Consider the following 23199-nt stretch of genomic DNA (forward strand, 5'->3'; position numbering starts at 1 on the left):
GGTCGGTAAGCTTTCCGGTTTTACAGTACATGTACTGGTGGTATATGTATGTTGTTTGTTTATGCCCGACTGGCGACAGGTAACAATGGTTGTAACACCGGACTCAAGACCTCTACTCATCATATCAGGTGTTCTGTTACAAGTGCCACTTCACATGACAGGGAGGTATTTTACGACTCCCCGGTACTCGACTGGACATGATTGTTGCACTGATTTTTTTGCACTGGTACAAGCTACGGGTAGCTGCTATACTATAGATACTATTATGATAGCGTTACTACACCAAGTCCAACGGGACTAAGAATAGTAAGGTGCTGCATGCCTGTATGCCGTCTTCGTGATACAGGAAACAAGAAGGCCTACTAAACAAGAAGGTCATTACTAAGCGTACAAGTGTAAGGCTAAGGTCCGGATCATGTAGATCTACATCGACATGCCTTTTCTTGATGACACATGCCAAACCGTTGAAACGTGGCCAAACTGCTCATTGCCCAGCTTTTACTCTTTTAGCCAGGAGGTAAGAGCAACATGAAACATTACACTTCTGACTGTCGACGATGTCAGACGTCAGCCTAGCCCTGCGCTCAGGGGCACCTGGTGTGCCTTTTGGCAGCCTCGTGGTCGCTAAACGGATTTATTTTGACTACAAACACGCTCTGTACAAATCAGCAAGTGCACAGACAGCAGGTCGAGTCGACCACCACACTACACACTCTACAGCCAAGTATGTTTTGAAGTAAAAGTTACTTTTCCCCGCGACTCGCTGCTCCAGAATCCCCCTACTCCAGCTGGCCGCCCCGCGCCACACAGTTGTGGCTAGGCTGTGCCCAGTGCCCAGTGCCCAGTGCACACAGCACAGTCAGTAGTGCAGTGACCGGCTGAGAAGAGAGCCTAGAAACTCAGAAAGGCACACATCCTGCGCTGCATGCATGCTTGCATCCTACGAACACGGGCAAGTCAGCATGGCAACTGACTTACAATGACTGTGATCATGTGACGCATTTGGGCCAAAATGGGCCTGTCGCTGCACAGGGCACCACCTGCATGCCTACTGCAGCCTAGTAATGTAGTATAATCTAGACTCAGTCCTGTCAGTGTGGCTACACTGCACTGACTGGGCACTGACACCGCATCTACCAGCCACACTGCAGCATTCACTGATTCACATAGACGTCACTTGTGCAGTGAGTGCCAGTGACCTCCTGCTATGCGGCCGGGCCCGCATTCTTTGAGCTTTGCAGACGGTTTGCACATACAAGTAACATTGTACATGATTGTATTTGTATGTGCAAGCAATCCGAGTCAAAACTCAAAAGTAACTTTTTCCTGAACACAGTGAATGCGTGTAAGGTGTGTTGCTCAATACGACAATAGGTAGGTTGGTAGCGAGAATGAGTCGCAGCCATGGATCCACGAGTTCTTCAGTATTCTCCGCTTCGCCGCAGCCACAGCAGCAGCTACCGCGGCGCTCACCGACACCGACGAAGCCAGTGGCACAGCAGCAGCAACAACAGCAGCAGGCACAGCAGCAACTCCATTCTGCTATGATACCTACTCGCTCGATGGAGGCTGTACTGACACCGCTGCAAGACCAGGTACACGATACATGTTTTGGAGGACCAGTGCGGGTGTGTGTGTGCTTGTGTGTTAACTGGAAACACTACCAATGGTTACACCTCCCGCTGTGTGGCACAACTGAGAAATGAAATTGTCGTGCGTTAGTTTGGCACTAAGTCACTTTTGACTTCATTGGCCCTGTACATGTGTGCGGTACGTATCAGCGTGCGTCCTCGTTTCCTGCATACACCGGACGTGCTAAATGAATGATCTTCCGGCGAGAGCTCAGAAACTTCACCTGTTGACAGTGCACAGCCACAGCGTTTATTATACTCAGTGTTCCAGGTGAATGCCTGCAGCAGTTGTTGGTGTGTATGTTAGGCTGAAACAGTGTGCAAACTGCAAAGCAACACGTATTAGTTCATCACAGTCAGTATGACACCAGCTGACCTGTTGCAGTGTTGGATCCACTCATTCAAATAATTTAATTCTGGAGACTGGACAGCACACACATCCACAGTATTCTGTAGATGCAGTCAACACAGATACTAGTAGTCCTGCACTTCTGGCTGCAGTGAACACTGACAAACATTCCACCCGCCAAGGCCGTTGTGTCAGATGTATAGCTATTCCAAACGCATTCCTGTTTGCGCCCTGCACTATTATCATCATACCATTATAATACCAGCAGTCGCCTACTGTGACCTAGTGACTAGTCCTAACCAACCAGCCACTACAGCATGGCTGTACCTCTAGCTCTCACTCCTATGATTCTCCGGTTTATCACCATACTGGCACAGCATAGCGCCATGCCCTCTTTCAAAATGAAGGCGCCGCTGTAGAGTGTACGAATCGTGCACTCGTGTTGCCCCATACTGTAAATACTGGTCCACGCTGTGTCGCTCCCTGGCTGGTTGTCCAGCTAGGGGTGGGAATTAGATCAAGGGAGTCATGTGTGATCCTATGTACAACTACACAAGAGATCAGACTTGCCGTGCTGGATTGTGCACACTTTCATCCACATGCATGCCCATGCACATGCCCATGCACATGCACATGCATGGTCGTGCTGACACGTAGTATTGTACGTACAGGAGTACATGCGCCAGTTCAACGAAAACATCGTACTTTGACGCACACGCTAACGTCACTTCGCAGGTAGAAGCTATAGAAGCTCAGGGGGTGGGAATGGAACAACGGGCGGTACTTTGCGGTACTCGCGGGATGCGGCTGCCCCCTTTTCAATTTCAAGCTGGGTGCAATCCTGGTTCTTAAAAGTCACAACATTACCCAGCAACGATGCATGGAGGTGGTTAGTGCTTTGCTGTCGGGCGGCGGCGGTGTCATTGTTACCATGTGTCAAGCTAGAGGTTCAGTTTTATAGTGAGAAGTGCAGCATACCCCCCTCCCCAATTGCCGGCGTTAATTCTCATCCTTTCGTAGGAGGGAGAGGGATTTAGGGCGTGCTGTGATGACGTCCAGCCTCTCCTTCTTCCTCCCTCTCCGCCTCTGCACAAAGTGCAGAACGGTTTTTTCTTGACCGGTGTGTGTGTTTGCGTGTGTGTGTTCGTATATATGCATGTTTGTGTACGTGTGTGTGCGTGCGTGTGTGTACATGTGTGTTGGTGTGTTTCAGGTTAGGGTCTTCACATCCCTACCCAGCGTTCTGGTAGTGGACACGGGCAAGCGGCAGAGTCTTGTGGCGGACGCGCAGCACATCCTGTCCGTGCTGTCCAAGCTGCAGCGTGCCGTCCCGCAGATCCCAGTGGACAACGACGTTGGCCTGACGGCCGGGGTGCGTCATCGCATCGGTATCAACTACGACTCAGCCATGGAGCATGCCGAGGAGCTAGTCACGTGTTTGCGACAGCCTGGCCCCGGCACTGCCGGTAACTCGATTGCCGGTAAGTGACCGGAATGCATACACTGCGGCACAGTGCGTGGAGTGCACGTGACCTGCTGCAAGCGACCATGCAGTGCATCAGCTGGTGAATGCTATGTGTGTGTGTGTGTGTGTCCATGCATGCATGTGTGTGTGTGTGTGTGTGTGTGTGTGTATGTGTGTGTGCAATACTGCAGGACAGGTACAGTGCCTTGAGAGACAACAGGGCCATACCCTGCATACTGCCCCCCCCCCCCCATTCACTGTAGGATCGGGGAGTGGACTTTGTGTGTGATCACAGTAATCAGGTCTTCTCCGTATGCGTGTATGTCCATGTGTGCATGTGCTGTGTGTGTGCACGTGTGTGTGTATGTGCACGTGTGTGTGTATGTGCACGTGTGTTTCTGTCCTAGTGGACCCAGCTGCCCGGGCATCTCAGGCGCTGCTCACGTCCGTTACCTGTGCACTGTACGAGTATGACCAGACAATCGTGAATCGGATAGAGATGTCTGGACAACAGGTCAGTTGCCTGGCCAGATGGCACATGCACAGCACTGCCCGGCACACAGCACTGCCCAGCACACAGCACTGCCCAGCACACAGCACTGCCCGGCACACAGCACTGCCCACACAGCACTGCCCACACAGCACTGCCCAGCACACAGCACTGCCCAGCACACAGCACTGCCCGGCACACAGCACTGCCCACACAGCACTGCCCACACAGCACTGCCCAGCACACAGCACTGCCCACACAGCACTGCCCGGCACACAGCACTGTGCGGGCAGTACTGCCCAGTCCGAGTCCAGGGCGGTACTGCCCAGCACACAGCACTGTGCGGGCAGTGCTGTGTGCTGGGCAGTACTGCCCAGTCCGAGTCCAGGGCGGTACTGCCCAGTCCGAGTCCAGGGCGGTACTGCCCAGTCCGAGTCCAGGGCGGTACTGCCCAGTCCGAGTCCAGGGCAGTTCTGCCCAGTCCGAGTCCAGGGCGGTACTGCCCGCACAGTACTGCCCACACAGTACTGGGCGATCTGCATGAGTCCATCGCCCTACCAATCCAGCACTGGTGAATTCGGTTTAGTCTTGGTGTATGTTGCATGATGATGGCCCATACGTGCAGCAGCATGTCTGCACACTACACAGTACACGGCAATAGAGGTTGGCGACAGGTTTGGGCAACATTTCATTTTACTTTCATGGTTGTCTTCGAATTAGATGAATGTGCTATATAGGGCTTGAAAGTGCTACGTCACAGCCAGCCCGGAGTCCTTACAACTCTGACTTTCGGATCCACTTTGAACTTTGATCCAGTGATGGCATGCCCGGATCCATACATCCATACACGTCACACAGTGATTTCTTTCACAGCGGCAGTGTGACACATGCACCGGTGGTGACTGGACTGGGCCCACCCATTCATCGGTGGTCCGCTCGTATACAGGAAAGCATCACACCTCAGTGTGTGCAACAGGAGAGGTCTACCCACCACATCCCGTACTTCGCTATGGGCAGAGTGGATCCCAAAGTCGATATTTGCCGTTAGATTTTGACTTTACGTCAACACTTTTAAGTCCTTTGAAGGCATCCTGCCAATTAAGAAATTGGGGTTACGCGGGTTTTACGACTGTTCCATTGGTCCAAAGGCCATGGATGTTGCTAATTTGCTGAAATTCCAAATGGCCCTGAATAGCTCTAGGAATGGATATCATTATGGGGATCCCGTACTTTATCGCAGATTCGGAATTAGCATCCCATTCTCTGCTACCAACTCCTGTTAATTAATCTACCAAATGTGGCGAGCTGTTACGAAGATGAAACTTTGGTGAAAAGTGACCATAATGCTGTTTGGTTTGGGCTGACACTGTGCTGTGGTTGATGTCATGGTGGAGATTAGCGAGCAACCGTCCCTTGCATTGGTGGAACACACAGGTACATGATTGCACTGAAGTATTCCCATGCGGCCATTGTCATTTTTCAACCTTCTCCTGCACTAGATCGCTCGTCTCGGAGAGGAGCTATCGTCTTTGCTAATGACCTCGACGGTGCCTTCTGATCGGCTGCAAGACGTGTTGAAATCGCTGAGCGAGACTGTGGTGGTATTCGCGCAGTTGACAGAAGCTCGCTGCAAGGTAGGTGGGGGTCTGCACGAGGAATACACGTTTCGGCTAGGAAACAGCGGTGACGATACATACACCAGTGCTGCCACGTGACTACTCGTCTGTACCAGCTGATCATGACTCTAAGTAGACTATTTTGATTTCTGTGGTCCCGATCGATGAGTGATCAGGTTTGTTGTGTATGTGCACTGGTGCATGGGTCGAACTGCTGTAAACTAACATAAGGGGGTACAGTCGAATGTCACTCATCCGACCACTTCGGGAATCAGGCATGTTGGATAACTGATATCATTTTTTATGTGCATATATGGCTGGATTTCACTGATTTATGTACATTGTACACAATACCCAAATATATTCATGCATATTCATGAATTGCTCCATGTACACATACATGTTAGCATACTTGACCACATCTACTTCAAGTAAATGCATATTACACCATATAATATACAAAAACAAAAAAATTAGAATTTTACTGTTGAGAGTCATAAAATTACCACTCCCAGGCTTTTTGGATAACCGACGTGCTCGGATAACTGGCGACCGGATAAGTGACATTCGACTGTATGTCGAATACATTCTTGGTCATTTTCTATCTATGTTGCTTCTTCATGCGCCCAGGACCTGAAAGATCCCTGTCAGAAAAGTGACATGGAGGCATCTCGCATCACCATGGAGCACTGCTTCCGTACTCTGATGTCGTCTATCAAGGTACTCTACTCAGTGTACAGTACAGCTACTGTTCATGCTCAGTGTGGTGTGTGCGTGTGTGTGTGTTTGCGCGTGCGTGCGTGCGTGCGTGTGTGTGTGCTTTGCATCTGTCAGTGCAGTGCCCAGTTTGTCTTCCTCTCATTTTCTCTCTCTCTCTTTCTCTCCCTCCCTCTTTCCCTCCCTCCCTTCTTCCCTCCCTCCTTCCCTCCCTCCCTTCCTTATCTCTCTTTCTCTCTCTCTCTCTCTCTCTCTCTCTCTCTCTCTCTCTCTCTCTCTCTCTCTCTCTCTCTCTCTCTATCTCTCTCTCTCTCTCTCTCTCTCTCTCTCTCTCTCTCTCTCTCTCTCTCTCTCTCTCTCTCTCTCCTCTGAAGTGACACATTTTCTCTACAGCCACTGAGTCACATTGCCCCAGGTCACTTTGTCTAGCTACTGGTGGAGTTCCCATCACGGTACTACCAGCATCATCTTTCTGATACGCGTGCATGTGTGTATGTATGTGCTGGGGCTTTGGTATAGGTTATGTTGCAGCATACGAGCCTGTCAATATGCCGCATGAACTGCCTGGCTGTCAACGACAACTTCATGGATACAGCAGCGCTGATGAAGCTTGCCGCCGGGGTGCCGTATGACCGGTCGACCTGGCGGAAAACGACGCCGCTGGCACAGGGCTTTGAAGACTTGGAGGTATGGTGGGAGCTGTAGTCTGTTCTATGTGTTAGCATGTGCAGTGTTGTGTAGTGCTTGGTAGAAGATGGCTCGGCTGCTTGTACGCCTACCGTGATAGGACGAGAATACATGGCCACTCGGACACACTGAGAAACAAACGTGCAATGTCGATGTTGGCTCTCCAGCCGTACGAAACAAACTCCCAGCCTGTGTTGCAAGTTGCAACTGATGCACTGGGGTAAGTTAGCATTATCATATTGACATATTCGGAGTTGCAGGTCACAGAGTAGAGGCGGCACTGCCTCATTGCACAGCGGGTGACACCGAATGCCGTTGACACTGGGGCAAAACACAAAGCTGTTCCCGGCACAGCCGCCGTTAGTGTGTTACCAGAACGTATAATCTACAGTGACTCTACACCCATCTGGATTCATGACAACCGCTAACGCCATCTCAGCGGCATGCAGTCTTGACACTGAAGACGGGGCAACAGGGGTAGTTTGTGTGCAGCCTGTGCTGCTCAAACTCTGAATCGCTGAACCGCACATTGAGCGGACCATAGTGATGTCGGCCAAGTTCCGTTTTTACTCAGCTGTAGCGATGACTCAGTGACCAGCATCTTAAGTTAACTCGTTAGTGCCAGCATGCATCATATCATCGCGTCATGCATGCACCGCCGCAATGCGTCCAGCATACCGGGGTGGGTGTGAGTAAGTTGAATCATGCAGTGTACAGTGACGTTATCGATTGTGACTAGGGTGGCCAGAACTACTAGCATTACTTGAAGGGGGGGGGGGGGGGCAGCACGATACTATGTCGCTTTGCTTACAACCTCGCAGCATACGTTACGCATACAACATAACCGGACCTCGCGGTCCACATACCGGTGCATGATTTTGTGTACAAACTGGTCGAAATATGTACTAAAAGCTTCGTCGTATCCGTTTGCACGTGGCTTGCAGAAGCTTGAATCAGGGAGTTGTACAAACAAATGAGGTTCTTGACCTGCTGTATGCATGCGGGTGGCGCTCTGTTGCATGCACTTGTCATTCTTCTCGCTTGTTTTACATATTGTGCACGCTAGTTGTTCTGCATAGGACCCGTATACATGTATGTACGATGCCGCCCATCTTGATGTGCCACATGCATATAGAGTATGTGTGTTCAGTTATCCGGTTCCCTCGCCTATCTGGATATTTTTGTGGAAAACGGATGTGTGCAGTTAAGCGAGGTCTGACTGTACCGGTTATGATGATAAAATAATATTTTAAAAAATTCACGGTTTGCACCAGACTCGGCTAGAGGCCGAGTTTTCCACATCTGTAGAAACTTTATGATGATAGCAGCTTCAAAATTCAAAACTGACAAAAAGCAAAAGTATCTTTTTCACTCAAACTAGACTGGTTATAAGATCAGTCGGCAATATATCGCCTATTGTGATCAAATTCTCACTTCAAAAACCACTAAATTAATTCAAGGCACACTTTTTGGATCGGTTATAGTGACTTTAAACGATCCAAAACGAATTGATAGTACCAACAGGAAGCCCTGGGAAACGGAGCTTGTGTAAATGCTGTGTAGCACCAGTAATGTGGTCCTACCGTAGATGCAGGTTGTTGTATCACACTATGTTTGTGCTTTACAAGTCTTGGTATGGTATTTAGTATTTACTCAATGTACGATGGAAGTCTGTTTGTGCATGTCATCATTACTAGGTGTAAAGTTATCACTTAAGTTACGTACCGGCCTATCCAATCGCATATACAGTGCAGTACTGTGCCGATTATCTTAACCCCTCGCTGCATAGGCTGTCTCCAGGAGGTTCGGGTGACAAGAATGTTCGGATAAGGGAGCAGTCACACATTTATGATCTAAAGCATGCATATTTTCGCATGTTTTCATCTTTTTTTTTATTCTCTCTGGCAGGATAACAGGCACTAGGCGTACTCCAGCTCCTAAAAATGCCGGACACTATCGTTATACATTTGGACTCCAACCTGTCGTAATACATCTTGTGCTTCGCTTGTTTGGCGCTCCGATTGGGGAAAATCAGCAAAACCCTCGAAAAAACTGCTATTTTTTATAGTTATTTAGTTCCAGACTGACCTGGCGATCCGGTTAATCAATCATTTGGATAGTTGACGTCCGGATAATCGGCGTCCTACTGTAGTTATATAAATCGCCTACTGTGATCAAATCACACTTTTTCAAACACCAACGTTTAAACCGATCTCCGCCTGTACTACACAGGGGTTTAACTGTTGTCAGCTGACGAGCTGAGAGAGGGACGCCATGGGCAGAAGTTGGAAGAAAAAAGAGTTAAAAAAGAAAGAAAAACAGTTCAGAACAAAAATAGCTACTAACTTTACTAAGTTTATGTAAAAGTGGGGAGGCTTCCTGCAGTTTCATAAATTGCAGTTAAGAGTAGAGCCCACACGCTCTCTTCCATTCACCTGTGAACCTGATGAAGGCAATTTGCCGAAACTTTGGAATAATTATTGTGAAATGAGTTGAACTATTGCAGTGTTATGCCATGGGGCCAAGGTTGTGGAAAAGTTGCGTTAATGGAAGAGAGCGTGTGGGCTAGGCATGGGAGGGTAATGCTAGTTATTTGCTGCGATAATGCTAAAGGTAATGCTCATAATATGAGGATATAATGCCACTTATAATGCTCACACTACTCCATAATGCCAGTTTGAAAGTTGGAAAAGTCGATTTAAGAAGGCCGTCTTGGATGAAGGCCAAAGCGTAGAAGAAAAAAACTAAAACAGCAGTGAGCATGTTGTCTGAAACAATCCACTGAGAAGGTTGATGTGGAACGTCAAGTCTCCGGACGAAGCCGGACGGGTTCAGATGCACGATTTTTGGAACTGGACCTAGCCAGCTTCATGCATGACACCGTTGTCGTTATGCTTGTAATGCCATTTTTGCATGCGAAATGGTGTTATAATGCCACCTGGAAAAAAGGGACTATAATGCCAGACATAATGGATTAATGCTAGCATTACCCGCCCGGCATGCCTAGTGTGGCCGGCTCTACTCTTTTAAACTGTTTACTATATGTCAGTTTATGGTATCAAGAAGACATCCAGGAGCGATCACAGAATACAAGACTGACGTTACGAGAACTCTAAAACAACTCCCCTAGAATAGAGAGGGTCGGAACCGGGTCTAACACCCATACGGTTCAGATGGTCGCAACCGACCGGGGCTCTACCAACCGTGGCTCTACCAACCGTGGCTCTACCAACCGTGGATGGTTGTAGAAAGGTCACTGTTTCCGAATACGGTGTCCTCCACCTTGCTGTGTCTGTCAACCACGTGATTGTACAGTCGGAGGGCTGTATCAAAATGCCACCGTGTTCTCTCACCCCTCTCCGTGTCTTCCCCTACCTGGCAGGCCCCGGCCCATGCGCAAGGCTAGGCCAAAGGACAGCTTGTAGTAAAATACCGGTATTTTACTACTCCCCGGTCGCCTGTGCGAAGTGCGCAGCAGCGCCGGGTTTGGTCGGCGCGGCGAGTAGCGCGCGGCGGGCTGTTCGTGCAGACTAGACGTAGATCTACGCTTGATGTGTGTGGCGCAGCATTGCGCAGGAGCGCACATAGCAGATCGATCCGCGATCGATGCGCGATCGATGCGTGGGCAGCTCTGTGCTGTGGACCGTGAACTGAGCCAAGATGGCGTTGGATACGTAGACTGCATGCTGCATGTATGAGCATAGTACAGTACTGTATGCCAGATATTTGAACAAAGCTTTTGCTGAGTTTGGACAGTGTGGACTTGGGAAGCAGAAAAGCTACAGTGAGCAAGAGAAGACCTACATATTTCGCTCTTCAGTCACCAGCTGGAATTGCCGAATTGATTTTGTGTATGGCTGTACATTTTGAATTGTAAAATGGATCCCAAACTTGCTTCGATTGATTCCATGACTGGAGATTCTTGCAAGGAATGGTGGCAAGTTCCTTACATCGCCCAGTTTTGTTACGTACTCAAACCGGCCTTCCACTTTCCTGATTTCATCGTAGAAGATTTGGAGGAGGCTCTATGCAAGCCTGCTGAGCAAGGATCACCTGAGTGGAAATTAATCTGCGAGATTCACGTCCGAATGTTACGCGGCATTTTGCCGAACCGTGGCGTGAATGTGGAGAATTGGCAAGATCATTTGAGGAAGCTGATGAGAGGAAAAACCAAGCGTTCTAAAGTTCTATCAACTCCTGAAGATACTACCAATGAGAATTCTTCTGACAGCACCGAGAACACGAACGGAGAGCAGTCCGATACAGCCGACAGTCCAGCTACCGAGGAGAATGGCAGTGAAGAACGAGCTACCACCACTGACAATGAAGTGTGGAATCCGCTGGAAGAGAACACTGACTATCGTGAGATTGCCACTCGCGACAAGGTTGCGATTCTCTTTCTACTCAGTGAGATGCGTCTGGAGGCATCGGATTGCCACGACGCCCTCAAAGGTTGGGACGGCGACTACTTGCGTTTGCAGCCCATTGGCAATGACAAGCATGGTCACAGATATTGGTTTATGGACAGTGGGATGCGACTGTACAAAGAACTCGATCCCAAACTTGAGTTGCCTGCTGCCGAGGAGGAGAAGCCGGTGAAAAAGGTGAAAGTCAAAGCCAAAGCCAAAGGCAAGCGTGGCCGCGGCAGACCAAAAGCAAAGAAGTCATCGTCCTCCACATCATCACCTGTTGATAAGAGCTACGCGCGCAGCAAACGAAGCAGCTTTCGTAGCGCTATAAGCAGAATCAGCCACCAGCCTGAGAGCGAGTCTGATAGCGACAGTGATGAGCAGGAGGAGGAAAGCAAGGAAGAGCCGTTTCCCCCGCTGATGTCGTTGACGACGTCTCTAATCGGTGATTGGGCTGTTGTGGCTGATTCGCAAGAGGAGTGGGAAGAGCTGACGGAGAAGTTTGTGCGCAGCCGCAACGCAGACGAGCGACAGCTCGGTAAGTTTATTCAGTCTCAGCTACTGGAGGAGGTGACAAAGAAGCGAACACTGCGCGAGAAGCAGCTGCGTAAGAAACAACTACTGGAGAGCATGCCACGCCGTGCATCAGACCGCATCACCATCATGAAAATAAGCCGAGAAGAGGAGGAAAAACACGCCGTGCAGCGTCGAGAAATGGCCGAATCTGAGAGGCGCCAAGCAGAGGAAGAGAGGCTAAGGCGCATTTCTGAGGACAGGCGTGAGCAGCGTGCAAAGCGATTGCAAGCGCGTGCTGAGACGGCCTCTGCTCAGGGACTATCTCCACCCAGCGAGAATCGGCAAGGTCCGCCGTACGGCATGAATGAAGAGAAATATGATGCAATGTATGCCGTATTGGAGGGTCTCCGAAAGTCTACGCACTCCTGGGTGTTTGAGGAGCCCGTCACGGACAAGATTGCACCGAATTACTCTTTGGTGGTCAAGCAACCAATGTCACTTACTACCGTGGAGGGTAAACTGGATGACTACAGCTACAAGCATCCGAGCGAGTTTATCGAAGACCTGCGCATCATGTGTGCGAACTGTCGCCTTTACAATGGTCCCAAGAGTCCCTACTACAAGTCGGCTGATCTAATAGAGGGCAGTGTGAAGCGCTACTCTTTGAAGCACTTTCCTCGCATTGAATGGGGCGATCCTCCAATTCTACCTCCCAGCGACCCCTTGCCGACTATTCCCAAGCCGCAGAAGCGTAAATCTCTGCCCGACGACGACGTGGACCCAGATTGCCCTCCATACACCAAAGTGAAAACTCCGCGTGCTGGACCGTTCAAACACCCCAAGACGGAAGCTTCGTCATCAGAATTTCTCAATACACACCTTAGCCGCCATCATCCTGTTGCCGGGCATGGTAACAGTTTTGTTCAACCTGACCAACACCAACCGGCGTTTGCACAGCATCAGCTGATGACTGGTGCTCCCATGAATCACCAGCCTCCGAACGTCAGGCCCAGCGTCCATCCTGGTGCCGGTCTTGGCGCCTGGGGACAGGTTATGACGCAACCAGCATATGGTAACGTGGTACAGCGCATGCCACACCAGCCAGTCATGCCCGGTGTACCTGTACCTAGAGCGCCGGTGAACAGCACCATGGTGGCCCGCCACCCTGGCGCCATGAGTGGTGGGGCCGTGCGCCAATCGGTCCCTGTCGTCAATGGTCATGTTGCCAGGCATGGCGGCGGTAGCTCTCCTGTGCGGCCTATTGTTACTGCCCAGCACAAGCCGGGCAATCTACGTATGGACTCTCCGTCCACACAACCGGACTCGTCTCACCGTGTAAACCATGCTGGCATGGTAAGTTCAAACGGCCCCTCTCCACTTGGTGGTGCTCCAGCACGCCCACGCGCCTACTCACCGGGTAGTAATCCAGCACCCAGTGCATCTGCTGGAAATCACCGCCTGGCGTCGTTTTCTTCCGCCGGCGCATCACACTCAGCGGTCAGCAGCTATCAGCATGCATCACGGCCACTCAGTTCCGGTCCTGTACCGCGAGCACCCGTGGCAGCTAGCAGTCTGCATTCCATGTCTCGACCGCTATCTGCTGCCGTCGCTCACAGGCCTATTCTACCGCACCCAGCGTCCGTGCCAGTGCACCGTCCATCTATGCCATCGGCCACCGCTGTCAGTAGACCGGAGTGTATCAGGCCGATCCCTGGCTCTGATGCTAGCTCATCGGGAGCTGTTGTGCAACAGAGGCCCACTTCTATGGCTAGCCATGCACCCACTGGTGCTGCTGGTGCTACTGCCGCTACTCACGATCACAACAATGGCGGCGTATCTTCAGCAAGTACTAGTCCCGGAGCACAGCCTGTTTCTGCTGCTGCTCCTGCAAGTACCGTTCCCAGTTCCATCTCGACGACGCCACCGCTGCATGCTCAACAGATAGCAGAATCAGCCAGCAGTGCAGCAAGCTCGGCCAGTTCTGCCATTCACCAACCCATGCCATCATCGGCGCCGCTGCAGCAGCAGCTGACAAGTAGACCTTCTGAGCAGCCGCCAAGCACCGTTTCAGAGCCACGTGTTTCCTGCAATGCTACAGCTGCCGGCGTACTTGGCGACACACCGGCTTCAATCAGCACTGCACCGGTAACAAGTAATGTACTAGTACATAATTCCGTGTCCAATGCTCTCACCACTACTATTGCCGTACCATCAGCTGTTGGCATGTCATCTGCAGCTTCTGCAGCAGCAGGCGCCGACAACTCTGCGACAGCGACTCCCTCAAGACCGAGCTCGGTTACTGGTGTTTTTCCTGAAAGAGATAGTTTTGCATGTTCCGGCGGCACGGATGCTCTTGATCAGTTGGCAGCAGTCAGTGCGCAGGCCTCACCTGTACACCAGCCCGCAATGCTGCATCCCGGTGCTAACAGCACTAACAGCACTAGTGACGATGCATTCAGTGTGAGCGACGCCGTCAAGTCAGCTTGTCTCACTGCCCAAGAGAACGCTAACGCTGACATTGGCGGTGCAGGCAGTAACTCCACAGCCGCTTGTCCTGCAGCAGTGCCGTCAGGAGACGCTGCCTGTGCTGTGAAGGGACCCTCTGCTACTTCCTGTATCGTGTCCAGCGCCTGTTGATGACTGCTTCACGGTTTGTTTTGCTACGTGCATGCCTGTGTTTTCTTTAGTCTCTTCTTTGCTGTTCTGTCTGCACCCATACTGGTAATGCAATCGTCTGCTCTGTGATATGACATACTTCTACAGTTGATAGTATTCTTCACGCCGCGTATGGTGTTCTTAATTTATTCTTTCAGCTGCCGCAGTCAGCCTTTGATCTTTTCGTTATGTTCATCTTGTCACACGGTGTGTTTGTTGAGCTGATGCCTAACATTGGCAGCAGAAGAGGCTCTATCTATTCTTGTTCTCTCTCGACACTACTGGTCTGCGGGTGTTTTCTGTGCCTGCTGCTGTTTTCTGTTTGTTTTTAAATATGGCTGGTGTTTATTGCTGCACATGTACACTGCTACTAGGCTAATAGCGTGCTTCCAACGTGTGCCTTTGATCTGTCAATTTTCTCCTCACGTGGCGCGGAGCTTTTGAACTTATCGCTGTCTTTTGTTGAGTGATGTTGAAAAGACGTACAAAACGTGTGCTTTGCTGGCTGGTGCCTGTGGTGGGTATTGATCAGCTACAGTACAATGTAGAGTTGTGCATGACCAACTCATCTGTGATCTTGCATGAACTGACGGGGGATTACGCTGCGTGGGGCTCAGGGGAGAGTTGAGAGCTTTTAACATTATCTTCTTACATGGCATGTGAGGGTTACCAGCGCCAACGTGAATCCTCCCGGCTTTCCTACTGTTTGTGTACTCAGCTCAGCATGCCCAGAGCAAAATCTTTGGAAGGTCAACAGTTAGACCTTTCGACTCTTGACCCCCGTAAGATATCAAATTAATGAAACATGCCCTTTGCCGTTATGGTGGTCAAGAGCTTCCCCTTGAACACACCCCTCGGGCAAGATTCAGCGGTCATGACCTCCAGCACCTGCTTGGATACATCAGGGGTGTCGGAACTGGTGCAGTCAAAATACCACCAAAAATTTAGTCTTGTGATTTTTTGACGCAATAAAATATGGTCTATTTGGGCCCAATCTTCCCCAAAGAATATTCCCAGGGGATCCCCCCTCTTTATGGCCGCACCAATGTGGAATAATGGAATACATTCGGACGCCCCTGCCTATCATTACTCCTCACAGACACACACACACACACACAAGAATGACAGACAGAGACCCATGCACTGGTGCTATTCAATCCTCTTGGTGTGGAGCTCGTAGTATACAGCTGGGTGCCGAAGAACAGTGGGATCAGAGTCGTGACTAACCGGCATTGAATAGGCCATTCGTATTCTTTACATACTGCTGTCTGATGGTCACTGAAATGCGTGAAATTTGAAGTTATAGCTACACAGCCATTCACCCGATCGGCCTTGTTTGTACTAGTGACTATGTAGTTACCCACCCGATCGGCCTTGTTTGTACTAGTGACTATGTAGTTACCCACCCGATCGGCCTTGTTTGTACTAGTGACTATGTAGTTACCCACCCGATCGGCCTTGTTTGTACTAGTGACTATGTAGTTAGGTCACTGCATATACCTCCCGGTATGACTGTTATGTACATTGCGTAAAGTGAATAAGAACCTTTTTCCGCACACAGTGCTCAACATACTACCTACGCCATACATGCGTGCAGGAGCAGTGACGTCATTTCCAATCAGGAGAAGTTGTCACGGAATCACAGCCACTCTGTTCCCTGCGGGGACGCAGGACACAAAGGACAAGTACTAGCTTGCTACATTATTAATATTGACATGACGGAAAAACAAGGACAACCGACTCCCATGGGACGAACAAGAAGACTGACGAAAGGACTGTCGACTACAACATCGCGCATGCTCATATCACACATGCTCGCGACTAGACAAAGAAAGTTTTGGGAATGCCATCGCACAGGAAACCAAAACATCGCGTCTCATAACCAAGTGGGAAACACCCAGCAGCACACCAGTATAATAATATCTCAAGAGTACTAGTACATACAGGCATGGTGGTGGCCTGGCACATGCCAAACTTCCTAAGCTGGTTGTGTTTCTCAACGCACTTACTTACTAGTACATCATCTTATGCAGGTGGTAAATTAACACCTCAAGATCGATGTGCATGTGCACTCATGTGTATGTGTATGTGTGTATGCTCAAATGTATGTATGTATGTATGTATGTATGTATGTATGCGTGTGTGTGTGCGTGTGTGTGTGTGTGTGTGTGTGTGTGTGTGTGTGTGTGTGTGTGTGTGTGTGTGTGTGTGTGTGCGTTTGCATTATTTAGGAGTTACTTCGAGAGGCAGGCAATCACCTGAGCATAGAGAGCAAAAAGGAGCAGTTTGGCAAAGAACTGTGCACCCAGCTGGACGCTATCATTCTCCATGCTAAGCAGATTGCTGAATCTCCGCGTACTGGCGACCGTGCTGGCGATCGACTACTGCATAGCTGTGATGACGCTGTGGGCCATCTATCTACACTATTGCAACTGGCTTCTGAAGATGAGGTACCGTAGTCCATGCATGCAGCGTGTCTGTCTGGCTGGCTGGCTGGCTGGCTGGCTGGCTGGCTGGCTGGCTGGCTGGCTATCCGGCTGGTAGTGTCTGCCTGCCTTCGTGTCTGTAGCTCTCACACAGAATATTATGTACACACATGTGCGTGCACGCACACATACCCACTCACACGTACATGCACGTGCCCGCACACACACGCACACACACACACACACACACACACACACACACACACACACACACACACACACACACACACACACACACACACACACACATGCACACACGTGGGTTCCTTCCAATAACGTACCCGTATCGAAATCTTCTCTTCTCTGATCTATACATGCAGGATAATACACTGAATGGGATCGTTGATGAAGCAGCAGATAATACATTCTCCAGTGCAGCATCAGCGTCCGCATCAGCAGCACCGCTATCGCGTACTGGATCACGTCGCAGCAGTAGTACCCGTGGTGGTCGACTTTCTTTTGCCAGCTCAAATGGAAGTGGAATTATGCCGCCTCTCACCGTCAGCGAAGCAGCCGAAGCACTGTCAGAAGCTGTTGTCAACCTTCGCAAACTAGTAAGTCAACCATAGCTAGTTCAAGATAAGCTTCATCAGGACTTGTAGTCAGCAGCTCTCTGCTGCATGTAGCATGAACGAACTAGATGAAGCGGCAAGCAGCAGCATTCGGCCAAGTACAGATTGTTCATCAACCATCACACACCATAACTGCATGAACGACTTACGAGATGCGTAATTTGAGATGTTGCTGTGTTTTATTAGTTATTTCCAGAGTCGAAAACTGCTTCAGTGTGTGTTGAGATTATGTCATGCCTGTTGTAATGTCGTTGCTGTCAATCAGTGACAGCTGTAGTGTTATTCTGGTTATTAGGGGAATGGTTAAAAGGAAAGGAGCTGGGCACAGAGTTTTCTCAGTGTTGGGATGACATGCGAGGCAGCCTGTGTACGAGTTGAGCCTCTTGTCCTTTGTGCCGTTATGTGTTGTTGGTGCTGCTGCTGTTGTTATGTGTTTTGAATTCCTTATTCTGACGATAGCACCATCGCCAATAAGAGCGTTGTTGGCGCTGTTGTTATGTGTTGGCGGTGCTGTTGTTATGTGTTGCTGGTACTGCTGCTGTTGCTGCCGCCTTCGCTATTGCCGTCATTGTCGTCTTCGTGTAGACGCACATGGCCCTGTCACAACACACTGCCGCTGCTCTAGCTCAGATGCATCGTGACAGATCACTAGTCGACTACTTGCACGAGAATGCCGCTGTTCGCAACAACGCCAAAACCACCGAATACTCCAGCCAACTTCTACGGCAAGTGGAAAGGTTTGAAGAGGTAAGGGAAGTGGTCATGCTTTTTTAAGTTTCCCAATTTCCCAATTCCCCGCTTCTGGTCTTTGATGCCAGCTCCACATCTTCTCAGTATGTGTGGTTATCTTTGTCTTTACTCCTTAGGTAGGCTCTTTGAAAACATAATTCGCTGATGCCATCTTCATTTGCTCCGTCGATTAATACTACTACTAGGCTCTTTGAAGCCCATACAAAATATTGACGGTCGTCCTACGATGTTACAGTAGGAACATTTACTTGAAGTACAGGTGCGCTCACTGAAATCCGACCCAAAGTGCAAAGCTGGCACCCTCAGCTTCCACGGCCCTTGACGCCCTGGAAGTGGAATGAATGCAGCTGGACGTACACATGTACGCATACAATGATGTAATCGGAACTGGTCCAGGGCGTCAGCTTTGCACTTTGGGTCGGATTTCAGTGAGCACAACTGTAGTATACATATGCCGGGCTATGCCTTCCCACTACCAATTGCTGCAATGTAGCAGGTATTGAAGTTTGGCACGGCTCTTGTTGTTTGGTTTCCTCACATTCTGTTGCAGGTTGTTACAGCCGTGTGCAGCATATCTACTGATCTTGCTAACGTGTTGCGGGCCAAGAGGTCACTGTCTGAACTGCGCATTCTGTGCCCTCAGGTAGGCATAGCGACATGTCTTTGCCAATTTGCATGTGTGTGTGTGTGATGGGGAGGGGAGGGGAGGGAGGGGGTGGGGTGGTGGGCTGCTGCTGCTGTGTGGGTAGGTGTGTGTATGGGGTCAATGGATGGTTGGAGTGAAGCACACACACCTTTCACATTTGACCTTTGACCTTTGATACCCCTCGCTGGAAACGATGATAATGGTGCTATAGCAAATATAGCAAAGTCCATAGAAACTTGTGCTGGGATAGCACCATTCGGCAGCTTGCAAGGTTAAAGAATTGACCACCATTATTCCGCTTGGTCTACACACAGCTTCTGGAAGCGCTGTCCAGAGAGCCTAACACGGTTTTGATTCTTTTGAAGCACCTTTTCCGGCACCCGCAAAGTTAGTTGTTATATGCATGGGCCTGTACGTGTATTGATTGTGTTGTTGTACATGTGTGTCATGCTAGGCTGTGGCTGCGGCTCACGCTTTGTTTCAATTCCCAGCAAGTAAAGCAACACGTGCCAACATGATGTCATTCGAGCATGCCTGGCACGTGGAAGTCGACCAGCTCATGTCTGCTCTCAGCTGTCTTGGACCAACGGAGAATGGTATGTGTGATGACGAAACACCGGTGTAGGTTATTGCCTCTTGGAATTTGTCATTTTGCATTGTGTTGCCTACTGCCATGGCTGGCTGTCACCCCCTCCCTCCGTATTGGCCTCTATTCCCTGGCCACGGGAAAGTGAAATATTCAAAACACTCTGATGTTGATCTGTCATCATAGTAACTGGTTTGGGGAATCCTGGCTGTGTGTAGCAGCATTCTTTCTCCTCTTTGACCATAGTGCCCTGTACTCAGGCAGCAACAGAGCATTGATGTGGCCCGTGATGATTTTATGTCATAACCCGGGTGGCGGAAATAATGACCAGCACTGCTGGGCTGGGCTTCAAGCGGTCCATGCAGCAACGAGGTGGGAATGTAAACAGTTTCTCTGTGTCTTGCATGCGTCCCTTCCTACAGTCAAGCAGGAATCACAGCTATTGGACCGCAGTAAGTCAGCAAGTATGCACGCGCTGAGTGGGCCGCGTCTGTCCAGCGCCTCGATGCATCGGACAAGCTCCATCAACAGCTTTGCCAACTTCAAACTACGCCTTCAGCAGAGAAAGGTAGGGTGCCTCCCCTAGCCGGGCCATGCCGCACACTGCCCTTCACAAACGGTTGTCATTCAATCTTTGGAGTTGTTGCTTTGGTGACCTTTCTGGCTGAAAGCTGCTTGATGATCGCTTCAAGTATATCCATCATCGGATGCGTGAATGTGTATATCTACCTTTAGCAGAGGAACGTTGATAAGTTTTCTGATTGCAAACAGTTGAGACAGGACTTGGATTTTGTTGATGGCAGTGTAGCAGCATTGGCAATCATGTCTGCGTTACCCGATCAGCTGAGCAGAATGTGCAGCTGTGTATGCCAGTGATGTGTATGCCAGTGATGTGTATGCCAGTGCTGTGTATGCCAGTCAGGATGTGTAACAGTCATGTAACGTTATGATCCAAAGTTCTGTTTTAGGGTGTGAAGCGGTGCCAGTAACCAGGGTTAAGTTTAAACCAACCTCCGGAGGTCGGAGGCTTCCAGAGAGTGATGCGAGTATTTTTGCATGTACACGTTGCATGGATTTCTGATTTCTGTGTGCTTCACTGATGGAGAGGCTGATGTGCGTCATGTGCGTGTGTGTGCCTACCACACACTTCTATTTATATGTATATGTATATGTATATGCCTCCTGACCATGACGGTGTGTTTAGGGCAGCGACCAGCTGAAAGGACGCCTGTACGCGTCGCAGCCTGACGTTCACTTTTCCAGCGCAGACCTCTAATCCGATAATCACCTCATACAGTACTAACTCAGGTACAGGTAGAAGTGCATGTGCCGTTAGCGTAGAACATTCACCACCCGTCCAGGCTGTTTTAGGGAGACGCCATGGGCGAAGTGGAACATAAAGCAATGTGGGTTTCGCTCCCAACCGCCTGTTCCAGTTCTACCTTTGGCAGGGCTGATGTATGCATGCTTGCGTATTGTATGGCTTGACGCACACTTGGGGTCGTTAGGCCATGGCCGTGACCTCGATCGCGCGTGTTGCATAGATCACGGATCACACAGAACTGCTGAATCCGGGGTCGAAGTGCACATTGTTTCGGCTACTACGGTCTCGTGTTGTCTCCCTAAAAGCCTGGTAATCCCCTTTGCCCACCTAACCTGATAATAACTGATCAAGCATCTCTCATTGGTCTTAATTAACAGGCAGTGACAGTGAAGTCTATACCTTGTCAAGAGCTGTCAGCCTGTGTTTTGCTCAGTGGCTAAGCTTACCGTGTGCCTGAAGCTATTGACCACACACTATCCAGTGCTCCATGGCACAGAAGTACAATCATTGCACTATGCTCTACAAACCACCACTTGCTGATCTGCTAAAGACTAAAGAGTGATTGCTACATAAGTTGTTGTGCCCACTAAAAACGTTTAAAAAAGCATAAGTATCTGATTATCAGTCCAACACAATCCCTTCTCTCTAACATCCTCCAGACTAATGTTTAATTTGTTTTACACCGTAAATCCCATGCTAGTATCTATTGTTCCCAGGGCAAGGTAATGTCTACTTTGTACAGGTTAAGCTGTACGTGTTGTGCCAGTCCCAGTTCCCTTGGTAACCTAGCATAACCCATCCGGGGGTCTCTTTATGTAGTGATATTTGGCTCTGCTCCCTCAGTGGTGGGTGAGGATGATCTGTGTAATGACTACTTTGAAGTATGTGTGTAATCGGTCCTATTCTCTGTGGCTATGGTGTCTTCTTGCTTGCAGTCAACAGCTATGGCGTCCGGATCCAGATCTGGTTCAGAGCATGTGGTAGAAGTGTAGCATCTCGTCTGTAGGCCTCTGCCTAGGCCATGGCACACTGTGTGACCATGACTCCTCAGGATGATGTCATGATGAGTCACCATGTGTGCATGATCAATTAGAATGGCATCATCATGACACACAGTCAGTCAGTGTGCATGACTCGTCATTGTGTATAGGCAGTCCGGCACTAGTGTAGCTATTCAATATCTGCCATTCAAGTAAACACAGCACACGCATCTGCTGGATTGTGCTCCATGCTGGCAATGGTGTGAACTCCAGTGGAGAGACTGGCCTGTGAGTCAGCGAGTGCAACGCTAGTATGTGTGTGTGTGTGTGTGTGTGTGTGTGTGTGTGTGTGTGTTTCATTGCGGTTGTTAATGCTCCCCTGACTTTTGAGTATTGCGTTCTCGATGTGCACTTCATCGGCTGCTGACTTTTGCCCTGCAGAGCACTTCGCAGCTTGTGCATGCGTGTGTTTGCTGTTTCTCCACGTTAGTCGTTAGCGGCCCTGCACATGGGGCACACGTGTGCATGACGTACAGATTGTGTTGCATGGACCAATACCATACAGTCTACATGTACATGCGTATGCTACACTATATGTAGACTGCCGCTGGCTACTATAGTACTAACACTATCACTGACCTTGCTAACTAGCTACTGCACTGCACTGCCCTGTCCCTTATTGTACTGGTAGTGTGCTGTTAACGCTGACAGCTCTCCACAGTCACTATGGTATTCACTCTCTGCTCTGCACTAGCTGCTACTGTCTTCTACTGCACTGCACTGCCTTGCACTGGCTGTACCGTGCTTTCACTCGATGCTTGCGTCACTAGTGATCTGTGTTATGTGTACAGTACATGCATTATGGCGTGACTGGTGCAATGCTTGCTGCAGCTGTAACAGTTATAAGCCGGCTTGCTCTCACGGTAACTTTCGGTGATGGGTATATCTTCTATATAAATACTGCTTTTCATCATGACAATAGGCTTATGCTGTTTCTTGACATGCTGCATTCAGTGTAGGTTTTAAATTGCAGGTTTTTTTTAGCAGTAAACACCATGCAAGCAGCACACTATTGCAGCAATGTAATACCACTGATGAAGGCGGGCAGTACACTGTAGAGTGTAGTTGATACTTGATAGTTCCCCACCTTTGCTGCATATGGCACAATTCCATGCGGCGTAGTGCTATCGCCCGGATAATACATGGAATATCGAATAACACAATCACGTACACTACTGTACTGTATGGATGATGTATGCCACGGTCACATGACTTCTGTTCCTGCCAGGCTGTTATTGTGCGAATTAGGGGTGAAACGAG

General features: G+C 49.6%; 2 protein-coding genes across 3 annotated transcripts; both read left to right on the plus strand.

The window, feature by feature from the left end:
- Positions 1-1271: 1271 nt before the first annotated feature.
- LOC135816161 (catenin alpha-like) lies at positions 1272-22694 on the plus strand. Of its 2 annotated transcripts, XM_065329554.1 has the most exons (14): positions 1272-1595; positions 3194-3461; positions 3853-3959; positions 5435-5569; positions 6182-6271; positions 6788-6955; positions 16767-16985; positions 17342-17575; positions 18179-18340; positions 18894-18986; positions 19444-19585; positions 19998-20143; positions 20780-20883; positions 21835-22694. In XM_065329554.1, the coding sequence occupies exons 1-13, from the start codon at positions 1392-1394 to the stop codon at positions 20849-20851; spliced, it is 2040 nt and encodes a 679-aa protein (XP_065185626.1). In that variant the 5' UTR covers positions 1272-1391; the 3' UTR covers positions 20852-20883; positions 21835-22694. The 2 variants fall into 2 exon arrangements, with proteins under 2 accessions (XP_065185626.1, XP_065185627.1); XM_065329555.1 differs by lacking the exon at positions 20780-20883.
- LOC135816159 (chromatin remodeling regulator CECR2-like) lies at positions 10664-15029 on the plus strand. Its single transcript, XM_065329552.1, has one exon. The coding sequence runs from the start codon at positions 10834-10836 to the stop codon at positions 14515-14517; it is 3684 nt and encodes a 1227-aa protein (XP_065185624.1). The 5' UTR covers positions 10664-10833; the 3' UTR covers positions 14518-15029.
- Positions 22695-23199: the final 505 nt, after the last annotated feature.

This window comes from Sycon ciliatum, chromosome 4 (assembly GCF_964019385.1).
Source record: "Sycon ciliatum chromosome 4, ocSycCili1.1, whole genome shotgun sequence".
NCBI classification, from domain to species: Eukaryota; Metazoa; Porifera; class Calcarea; order Leucosolenida; family Sycettidae; genus Sycon; species Sycon ciliatum.